General features: G+C 29.0%; 1 protein-coding gene across 1 annotated transcript; it reads right to left on the bottom strand.

Annotated features, from left to right (window-relative positions):
• Positions 1 to 2,801: 2,801 nt before the first annotated feature.
• LOC107867539 (uncharacterized protein DDB_G0288805) lies at positions 2,802 to 5,154 on the bottom strand. The gene is made up of 2 exons (XM_016713826.2): positions 4,695 to 5,154; positions 2,802 to 4,528 (listed from the first exon to the last, which is right to left on the bottom strand). Exon 2 carries the CDS (start codon positions 4,440 to 4,442, stop codon positions 3,030 to 3,032), a length of 1,413 nt encoding a protein of 470 aa, XP_016569312.1. The 5' UTR covers positions 4,443 to 4,528; positions 4,695 to 5,154; the 3' UTR covers positions 2,802 to 3,029.
• Between the last annotated feature and the right edge of the window lie 7,021 nt (positions 5,155 to 12,175).

Below are 12,175 nucleotides of genomic sequence, written 5' to 3'. Positions count from 1 at the left end.
AGTACCTATTAAAAAGAACTTTTCTATTTAATAAAGGCAGAGGTAATGGTTGCATATATCATACCCTCTCCAAATCCCATCATTTATATCGAATTGTATTGAATTATGTTGTTAGTTGTATTTTTTTTTTTATGAACAAAATTTAATCTAAAAATACTCTTAATATAATGTGACATTATTCGTTTAGAGTTAGATTCACATAATTTTTTCAAAAAAATCTTATACAATTTAAGAGTATCTCATACAGGTACCTTACAAGTAGCTTGTTTTTTTTTTGTTCTACTTTATGTGTGGAACTTTGTTCACATACATCTAACAATCTATCTCTTGAACTAGGTTTCACATAATTAACCCATTATTATTTATGATCTAGTTTGGAGATTAAATGTAGGTCACCCACATTGTTTGAGTATCTATGGCTACCAAGCGATGCTTTTTCTTTGTGTGTGCATCTTCATGATAAATAAAGATAATAAACGATCCGTAGACATGCAAAGACAATAAGTCGGCCATCATTTCAGCACCTCCACACTTGTCCCGCTAAATCAATGGTTATGATAATAGTTTTAGTATCAATCCATCGAGATTTTACTCAAAAGACCTTACACACCTTGCTATGATTATTCATACAACTTATATATAACCCTTTTTTTATTTCTTATGTGGGAGACTTCATTTATACCCGTTCAACACCTTTCTCATATTTATTTTAACTTACGTTTTGAAGATTCTCTTTTTTTTTTTTCCTTAAAAAGAAAAACCATTTGAATCAAAACTTTTTGGTACTAGCTTGATTAATATATAAGGAATTTAATTAACATATGAATTGAAGGTCAAGCAAAGAAATGAACTTTCTATCCATTTGGAGTAGGAAGTTTGACATAAGAATATGAAAGTAGTAGTACACTTGCAATTAATTATGAAATGTAAGATCAGTTGTGGGGACTCAAAAAAAGTTTCAGTTAGCTAAATAGTCCCACGTACTAAAATAATAGAGACTGGTAACGAGAATGGTGGGTCTTAAAAAGGTTCTTATTAATGCTAATGCTAATTTTGGTACCCACATGAAATGTTATTATTATTATTTTCCGTAACATTTAAGAGATAAAACTTCTGTAGATCGTCAGTTTGCAGGTGTATCATGTTAAAAGGTTCTATGTAAATTGCACTAATTAATCACTGTCTGCTGAAAGAAAAGTATACTGCCGACTATTCTAAGAATTAATAGGACATAATGGAATATTAAATAAGTATTCAAGAAAAAGGAAATACAAAAAAAAAAAAATTTGAAGGAATTCAACATCTATAATATATGTTTGTATATCTACGTAAAATATAATTTTAATTTTAACCTATATATATATATATACAAAATGTAATTTTTTAAGATAAATGAACTGCGCTGCTCCTTCCTAGCTAGTCTATACATACAGTTGAACGTATAGCATTTTTTTTTTTTTACTCTCATTATATCTTAGCTTGTTTTAATTGAGAACTTTTCTTATTTTTGAGACATTACTAATGGTAGTTTTTAATGACAATTATTATAAGCATACAGAACAAATTACACTATGATATCATATGTAGAAGTTAAACTCGAAAAATTGTTGTATTTTTATCTGTGTGCTGAGAACCGGGATTGGGGATAAGTAGGTTAAAGAATTTTTGTCAATTCCCATGAATATGACCATGTGAAAACAAGAATTTATGCTTTGTGTTCTGGTTAATATTCTTAACCTAGGAAATTACACTTCTGTTTTTTGACTTTTGCAAATATGTTTGGCTGTCTTTAGTTGACTAATAAGATTCACCCTAGCTAAAAGCAAATGAACAGATTCAGGTTAAACTGACCACTGACATGTTTTTGTGGAAATTAAGCTTCTAATTAAGTGACAATAATGGTTTGACTATAAAATGAGAAAAGTTACTGGATGGATATATCATTAGCTAAATTAATTAGACTAAGTAATGTAAGGCCTTCTTTTTTAGTACTTTTTATTTTTGGAGAAATCCTTTGAGATATTTCTTGAACAATTAATTAGGCAATACTCATAATTCTTTTGCTTTTTTATAAATAGACTAAGTACTTTATTTTGCATAAATTTCTTTAAAACCTCTCTGGAAAACTTATACTAGCACCACCTATAATATCATTTTTATTTTTCTTGTAACTACTAAAAAAAAGATCTTTGTTGTAACTACTGAAAAAAAGAAGCAAACTTTCGACGAAATCTATAGAAAATTGACTTGTCCGAAATGATTTCTATATGAAAATATATATATATACCCTTAACGATCGACGAGCTACTTTTTAATGAATACTGCATCAAAAGTTTGTGTGCGGAATTTTATTTGTGTCTTCTAAAAAAGGGAAATTTTATTGTTGATGGGAGAGTTTCAAAATGCAGGAAGTTACAGTCATTGCCTACAAAATGAGTGTTTTAGAATTATGATTTATGAACCCCTACTTGCTCGATGAGAAGCTCTTTAAGGTCAAAAATAACTAGTATTACTCATGAGAAAAACTAGTAAAACTTAAAAGTTCCCCCCATAGACAAATGGGTCAAAAAAATTAAAATACTTAGCATGTCATTACTGATAAATTTGATTTATATAGACAAAAAAAAAATCTAAGGATCTGTTCTTATTGAAGTTTATTTATTATCAAAGATTCCACCTTATACAATACGAGCGGTGTATATAAATACTTACTCTATTAGAAAAAGGAAGAAAAAAAAAGGAACTGACTAAACCAACTCAGCGTGATTATATGAAAAAATTATACTATACATAATCCAAAATTCTCATTCTGCCAAAAGTTTAATAATCATCAAAAGAGTAGTACAAAATATGCTACTAAGCTATATCTACATGTGTATTACAGAGTATATAATTAATTAACCCCAAAGATAAAATACAATTAATTAAGATGAAAAACTCACCAAATTGATCTAAGTCATCAATTTATAGTCAGCAACAATTTCTTTTTTCTAATTTTTCAGAACAAAATAATAATAATAATAATAATTCTAATCATCAGGACATGGCCATGAAGAAACTGGTCCTTCACCAGCTGAACAGACATTTTCCAAACCCTTAATTTGATCAGGATGAAATTCTGATGTAGAAGAATTACCTGAACAATTCAAATTGTAATTTCCACCGCCATTATTGCTATTATTAGCATCCAAAGATCTCAGCCGTTGATTTTCTTGACCCCCATCATGATTACTACTTCTCCACAATCTTGAAAGATTATTTCCATCATTTCTTGCTTGACTTGAAGAAATATTGCTATTATTATTATTCCCTCCTTGAAATCCACTGATCAGATTTGCACTCACTTGTTGCTCATGACTTATCCCAAGTTCTTCTAAAGATGGAACATTAATGGTATTACTGCCTCCTCCTTGTGATGACTTCGTGTTGAAAACCTGTGCTCCCGCATTAAATGAAAGAATTTGATTCTGCATGTTGAACAAGTTTTGCGCTTGTTTTTGTATCCCGAGATGACTTGAACCTAACTGGAAATTGGTTGAGGTAGAGGTCGAGGCCGAGGCAGCACTGACACCACCAACAATAGTGTTGTTGTTTCCAGGAGTATTAGTGGGCATTAAGGCATCAATCATGCTAGAACTCAACAACGATGACGAAGTAGCAGAAGAAGAGGATAACTGTGGCATAAAAGGAGATACTTGAACCTTTTGTGCTGAAGGCCTTAAAGGGTATAATGGTCCAAGAGAATCCAAATGGCTCGACCTCATGGTCGATCCAGCAGTCGAAAAAAGATCAAGGCGGCGAGTGTAGGGTGAACCTGTGAACGGAGCAGTAGGGATGCCAGTAAATTCCTGAACCATTTGGCGAAAATTCGTTGTATCAGTGGTCAGCACAGTAGTTGGCGCTCTCCTGGATGCCCTGGTTCGCTTCTTTGGATTTTTCGCCACATTGGTCTGATGATCGGGCTGGGCTGAGTTTGATGCCCTTACAACATTAGCAGCTGTGCCAATTGTTGGTTGTTGCACTGTAGGTAAAGAAGACGAACCTGAGAAAGGGTTTTGACCATGATGAAGTACTTGAGCTCCACCAGCAACATTTGATGACGATGATAATGGGGCGGATGAGGATGGGGTAAAGTTGTTCAAGTTATACTCAGATCTCAAACCCCGAGAGGATGACCAAATGAGATCGTTCGTATTAAACTGAGGATTTGAACTTTGTGGGAACAAACTAGCCGCGGTATCAAAGAAAGTATTATTATTGGGGTGTTGTTGATGAGGAGGAGATAGAAAAGGTGGATTATTATTATGTGATGAGATTGAACCAAAATGGGGTAGCGAATTATTACTATTATTCAAGAAAGTTGAAATGGATTCCCCACGTGAATCATACTCTTCATCACCACCACTTGAAGATTGCATACTCCCACTATTCCCAGAATCCATACCTTCAACAATTTTCCTCTCTGCGTGAAAAAAGAATAGAGCTAGGGAAGAAAAACTCTAATAAGACAGCTCTATCTTACTAAAACCTGCAAAATAGAAAATGATAGTTGCAAAGAGTGAATAAGATTCCTAGCTAGAAACACCCAAATAAAGAAATTAATCAAGAAAGAAGTACTAAAAAAACAACAAAAATAAAAATAATAATATATTCAAGAAATGATTTAAGAAAGTAGGTCGATCTCAAGAAAGTACCCATATGTTGAAATTGCTTGATAGATGTAGATGATCTAAATAATGAGAGTTAGCTCATCAAGCTCACTTTCTTGGACCACAAGCTTGTACCCAATCCAACAATTTTTTTTTTTTTTTTAAAATAACGTGTATATATGGGGTTGTGACAAAAATGGAAAAAGAATTGAGTTCTTCTTGGATCAGAATTTCTGCATTTCTTTTTTTTTTTTTTTCTATCGATTAGGGTTTTGAGGAGAAAGGGAAGAAAGAGAGAAAAGGAAGGAGAAAGGAAAGATGAAATATATAAGGGGGCTCTGAAAGAGATGCAACAAAGTAAAAGGCATAAACAAACTTAATAGTAAGTTTTGTTTGCTATTCACTCAGAAAAGGAAAGAGAAAAAGAATAGGTGGGGGACTGGGTGGGTGGTGGGGTAGACATTGGAGGGGAGCAAAGAAGCTGCCGGTAGGTGGCAACGGGTCAAACTCAAAGAGATATAAGAGATATATGCACATATATTACATTGATAGTGAGAGATGGGCCATCAAGAATTGAGAAGGGTGATAAATATTTCTTCATTTTTAATTAAAAGTCTCATGTTTGAATCTCTCGAATATGAAATTGTCTTTATTAAAAAATGTTAAAAGCCTCAAATTTGAATCTTTCGAATACGAAATTGCCTTTGTTAAAAAATATTTTAATTCTAATATAAAATTTTTTATTATAAATTTAAATTTAATTAAATTTTAATACATTGTATCAAATATCGGGTGGAAAAACAAAAGATAGGAAGAGGGTGGTATAGAGGGGAAAAAAGAATAGTTGGGGAATCCTTTTAGATTTAAGTGTGAAAACAAGAAAAAAGAATACTAGAAAAGTTTCATGGAAATATGTAAGGGAAGAGAAAAAATAAAAATGTATACTAGCACTATTATTATAATAAAGTGAAAAGGATATCAAAAAGAACAATTTAATAGTACATAAAGAGTGGGTAGCCAACTTATAAACTTGCTTAAGCTATCTTCTGACGTTTAGCATCCACGGCCGTAGAGGTGAGATAAATAAGATCATGTATTTGAGTTTTGAATATCGAAAATAAAAAATATTTTAAAATTAATTTAAGTGTATGAGTTAAGTATGTGTACCTCATTTTGATAAATTTAATTTTATAAAATTATTTAAATATAAAAAAATGATAATTTTTTAAAGTATCGATTAGATTTTTTAACTTTTATTCATAAAAACTCAATTGTAGACAACATTTCTTAAAGTGTTTAAAACATTAAAAAATTTCTTATATTTTATAAATAACTAAAGATCTAATAGCTATAATTTTACAAAATCTTAAATATTAGAATAATAATTCTCATACGTAATATTTTGCAATTTAAATGTTACTAATAATGCACCGATATTAGCCAAAAAAATAAAATAATGCACCGATATATATATTCTAAATGTCTCATTCTTTCATATAATTCTCAAAAAGTTTATATAGGGTGTTGTTGCATCGCATATATAAAAATTTTCAATAAATTTAATAGCTATTATATATGACGATCGCTAGCTTAATTAAACATTATTTATTCTTCTAAGTATTTCTTTCTGCAAAATAACTACAACATAATTTCTTCAATGAATTTGAAATGACATGAAAACACAATTGATCTCTCATAATTATCAATTGAATTGATAATATCTTAACAAAATTGAGAGTTAAATTTTTTAATACAAAAATCATTAACGAAGCTAAAATAATTAAAATATAGCACTAAGGGGTGAATGATTTTTTTTAATAGATTATAAACAATTAATTTATCGTCGATTATCAACGACTTAAAGTCATTGTATATTGTAAACAATCGATTCAGTTCAATCTGAATCCTAATTAATATAGATTAAAAAAAATTATTCTTTTAAATTTTATAAACAGAAGAATACAGCAGTATTGCCTTAGAAAAATTGCATAATAACTATAGAGTACCTTTGAAAAGAGTAAAACTTGTGGTAATCATAAAGAGAATCACCATTTTTCATAATTAATACCAGCGAAATAAGCCTTTAATTTTTTTGGCTATTTCATTTGGTGACAGATACTTCATCTGAAAGAGAAACACAAAACGTTGTTAAAAAACGAGAATTCATTTTCAACAATTAATTATGTATAATTTATATATATCTTTTAATTTATTAACCAAAAGGAATAAAGAAATGCAGAAACGTTATGATAATAAATGCAAAAAGACTACTTGAATGAAAATCAGTAAAATCAAATAAGAAAAAAAGTAAAAGCAGCCACAATTTGTGATAAAATTTGATCAAAACATTACTTAAATAGAATTGTAGAAATTCAAATACAGTAAAATTTTAATCAATTTATAAATATTAAATATTATGATTTATTAAATTTAATTAGTTTCTTAATGTTTCTATATAATTAGAGATTTGTATTTGGAACTAAAAGCTAAGTAAAAAGAATGGTTGTTTTCTAGAAACTTTAGGGATGAAATGAATTAAAAAGGGAAAAAGATTCAAAATATATTCAAATTTTGATGAAATTTCTGTAACATGCTTGAACTTTGCGGGGGTTCTATGACCCCCTGAAATATTTATTAGTGTATTTTAGTGACATTTATAAGTTAATAAATAAATAAAATATGTTAATAAATAAATAAATAAAAAATTTAGTGCAAATAAATGTCAGTAAAATACGCTATTAAATAGTCTAAAGGGGGAGGTCATAGGACCCCAGCAAAGTTCAGGTGTGTTACAATAAATTTTTTTAAAGTTTAGGTATATTTCAGATCATTTTTTTTAATTAAAAACTAAAAAAAACCATTGTGTTGTAGAGACTTTAGGGATGAAATTTCCTTCAGTGATTTTTTTTTTTAGAATAATGTAAAATTATTTAATTAATTGTGTGCTTTTTCTAAATTTAGAACTCTTCAATTAGCTATTTGATGATTTCTTTAATCATATATTCTAGGAAACTAATAAAGAAACCGTTGTTTTGTAAAAATTTACGGATGAAATTTTCTTTAGGAATTTTTTTAGAATTATGTGAAATTCTTTTAACTATTTTTAAATTATTTTATGTTCTTTTCTAAATTTAGGACTCTTTAATCACCTATTTTGATGATTTCTTTTACCATATATTTTAAGATTTCCTTATTTTAAATACTATAAATAAAATGATATAATAATTAGAGGAAATAAGTGAAAAGACAATTTTGTCTATTGAGGAGATTTTTAATAAAGGGCAAAAATTTCAAATAAATTTTTAAAGGGTTTTCACACTTTTAATATGATAGATATAGATTATAAATATAGATTATAAATATAGATTATAGGTAAATATAGGCTATAGATGAAATTTACACGACATAAATCTTGATTAGTTTAGGTTCTAAAAGGAATATCAAATACAACCAATTTACAAATTAACCCCCTACCCCCCCCACCCCCCCCCCCCCCCAAAAAAAAAAAAAACACTTAAGAGCATACTGTAGCTATTGATATATATTCCTCATGTTCCAGTTTTGAGAATCAAGATTTTTTTTTCATATGTGAGATGTAGCTCAATTCACACCTCCACTCTAATGATAGAGGCTGGAATCCAACTGTATCCCCCTAACTCCCTCGAAAAAGAAAAAAATAATCAAAAATTTCTTGTAGAGTGAATTTTATCCTATTTAGTGGATTTAATAGGTGTGGATTATGAAATAATCTAGCCACTAAATTTTAAATAAAAAGATAATTAAACAAATAAATGTAGGGGGTAGGGGGATGATAAAAGTAATATACCCGTTTGCCACGGCGCGCCGTATTGTCACGTTGGTTGTTTACACTTTACTACTAGTACTATTTAATCTGTGAGAATGTTCTTAAAAAATGGAGTACTTGTCTTATATGAAAGTTGAAACAAATAATTAATTTTGTAAGATCCTTATATTCTACTGTATTAAATAATTCTTGTGGATCATGTTTAGAATATCAAAACTTCATTTAATTGTAGAGTGAATGTATTGTCCACTTTTTCATTGTTTTTTTTGTAATAGTCATTTTGATGATCCATATAGCACAAACAATTGTAGGTCTCTAATTACAAATTATTAAGGGTTGATCGGTGGTATTGATCTTATGTATATCATTCATAATGATAGTCACGCATACTGATTCCCTTTACCAATATTTCTCAGTCGAGTTCGTAACATTGAACTAATTATTTAATGCGATTTACATCTGTTGATTTACGAGTTATTGTATAAAAATAAATTTCCTATTCGGCATTGAAAAACAACAATTGTGAGTCTCATCGAGGGTTTCAAATAAAAAATAATCGTACATTTATCATTGTCTATATATATTTAGGTTCATTTTATTCTAATATTGATCAATTATTTGATGTAAGACAATTTCATTAGGAGCTTTAAAACACTTTTATTAAATTTAACTAAAAAAATAACATGATCCGACAATTACAATCCCGATTCTTGTTTTTTTTTTTTTCTTTTAATACCAATTATAGTCTCATGATATATTTATTTGAGAACTTGATGCTAAAGTGTTGTTATCTTCTAAATTTCTTACTTTATTATTCATTTTGATTTTCTTAGTTTTCTAGTAATTAATATATTCTTTTTGTTCCATGGCTTATGGCACTGTCTAGCTTTTTGCAACCTGTGAGTTCCAGTGGTTACGGAAAATCTGCTTGTGGTGACTGTTTTTTTAATAAAAAAGAATAACATGCATATAATGCAATCATCCAATATTTTTATTTTAAAATAAATTAAAAAAAAACTTGATGTACATACGCAATATTATTGTGTACCTCATCCTTTGACCAAGTCAGAGGATGGACCATCGAGAAACTTAGAAAAATTATTAAAGCAACATTAATATTACATGGTATAATAATTTAACATATGGAATCTTTTGGCATCCACGTCGATAAGAATTAGTAATATTGTGAAATATTTGCCGATAGTCATTTTTGAAGATAATTATTTAGTAAAGGATCGTTTTTTTTTAGTCTCTTATAACTTACAATTTTTTTTATAATAGTGTGAGATTCTTTCTGAGCAAATAATTTTTTATGAGAACGCATTAGATCACGATCTAAAATTTTGCAAATTACTATATCAAAAGTTATATAAAGGCCGACTAATATGAGCAAAAATTAGATTCGAGCCTAACTATCTCCTATGAGGTAGTAAATTTTTAAGAACTATATTTATCAATATAATTTTTTAAAAATGGAAACGATGACACATACAAAAAAAAAAGAAGAAGATATTTGTGTAAATCTGTCATTAACATTGGCACTTATTGGTTGCCATAATTATCCACACCAAAGTTTTCCAATTTTTTGTTGAAGTTCTTACGTATGTGAAGGGATCAAAGAAATTAAATAGAAGTAGATCAGGGGCAGAGCTAGCCCTTTGGTGGAGTTTATTTGAACCTTTTTCGACGGAAAAATGTAACATGTGATTAATTTTTTTTTTTTATGTATTTATAGTAGATGTTGACCCCCCTTTGTCTAGATTTTCTTCAAATATTAAACCTCGTAGTTAAAATTCCGACTCCACCTCTTATGTAGAGTATGCTTATGCACTCATTGGACATTTGAATATTATTTCCTCACGAATATTCACATGATCTTTGAGCCTATAGCATTGTTTAACTAATAATAACACTTAGATATATCTACTCTTGTCATTTATGATTAAAATGTTTAAACGAATAGGCTTCATAGTTCATAGTGTGATTAGTTCAACCACATCCTTGTTAGCTGCAACCACATTTTAAAGAGACCAAAAATATTTTTAAATAAATATATTTAAAAGCCATCTCTTTAGTAATTTAATAAGTAGCAAGTTGTTAATGTAACTGAGGTAGCATGATAAATTTGGACTTAGGGATGACAATGAACCGGTGCGGATGTGGTGCGGTGCGGGTTTTAAGCTATGCATTGCGATGTGGGTTTTAAGTTATGTGGTGCGATGTGGGTGTGATGCGGGTTAAAGTATTTTTTTTTTAAATGGCGCGGTGCGGTGTGGTGCGGGTTGCGGGTATATGCGGGTTTAAATTAACAAAAAAGCTAAAAATTAGTATTTTTCTCGCGAATATACCTAAACTTATATGTGTTCTTTGCTTAAATTTTATGATACTTAAAACTACATGCATAACACTACAAATAAATAATTTTATAGTAGCTTTTTTAATATCTCTATTTATTTGAATAAAAATATGATATTTGATCATTATTTGTACACGTTATACTTTTTGATAATTTTTTAGTGAAAAATGATATAATAGAAATTAATTATTATTTTTTAATTGTACATTTGAAAATATTATGATTTTCAATGGGATTACAAATTTTTCAAAAAAAATAAAAAAATAAAAAAATAAAAAAATGGAGCGGTGTGGTGCGGTTATCCGCAGATATGAATATAGAGCAGGTTTATGGGAGTTTAAATGTGATGCGGTGCGGTACAGTACAGTTTTAAAACTTGCGAGTTTAGTAAAAACCCACACCGCACCCGCACCACACCATTGCCATCCCTATTTGGACTTGCTTTCTGTGAAAATCTCCTCCTATATATCCATACGAAAAAGCGAAGTCACTAATTGGCCAATATTTTATTCAATAATGCTACTAATTAATGTCCTTCTACAATGGTTTTATTTTCAGACCTTCATTTGTATATATTTTCTAAGTAGTAACAATATTTGTGGAGTTGTTTGGCACCTATAGAATAAGCTAGGATATCCATGTGAGTTGAAATATTCTATATAAATTGTTTTATTTCATTTTTTATATTGAATTTTAATACAAATTACTGAATCAAATGATTATCGAAATTAAGAAATATACACATCAAACTATATAAAAGAAAATTAAACTTAAAATTTATTTCAAAATTAATATCTCTATCTCACATACCAAACTAATCTGATAATGTTTGTGTCAGAAGCATTATTATATTCTTATATTATGGCTATTGGCCAACCCTACGCTACGTATCAAATCCAATCTCTAAAAATACGAATTGTGAATACAGAATATTTAAAATTTGCGGCCATTATTCTTTCGTCTTTATCCAGTGGATGGTTTCTTTCTTGTCAGTATTATTATAAACTATACACTTTGACTATTAAGACGTAAAACACGCTTTAAACCTTTTGTGTTTTATTAAAGTTATTATTCATCGACTCTTAAGAATACGACAAAAAACACTACTAAAAACATAAACATGCGTATTTCTAATGAAATCTATAGTAACATTTATTTGAATTTATCAAATAGTTTTTCATAGGTTTTTTTATCCATCAAATATTCGATAATGTTTCTCGCACTTTCTCTATATATATTTACATTGAATCATTATGGAATATATATCTTTTCCATCGAATACCAAAATTTATAAGTTTGAGTTATTCTTATTAGTGTATCTTATCATTCATAAAGCGCTAATTGCGATACAAATTCCCCTAATTA

The sequence above is a fragment of the Capsicum annuum genome, chromosome 4 (assembly GCF_002878395.1).
Source record: "Capsicum annuum cultivar UCD-10X-F1 chromosome 4, UCD10Xv1.1, whole genome shotgun sequence".
Classification (NCBI taxonomy): domain Eukaryota; kingdom Viridiplantae; phylum Streptophyta; class Magnoliopsida; order Solanales; family Solanaceae; genus Capsicum; species Capsicum annuum.
The sequence above is the reverse complement of the archived record's forward strand: the minus strand, read 5'-3'. Positions and strand labels throughout refer to the sequence as shown.

What these genes read in the sequence shown, in the direction of transcription:
- LOC107867539 (XM_016713826.2), bottom strand. Translation starts at nt 4,442, where the DNA reads ATGGATTCTGGGAATAGTGGGAGTATGCAATCTTCAAGTGGTGGTGAT.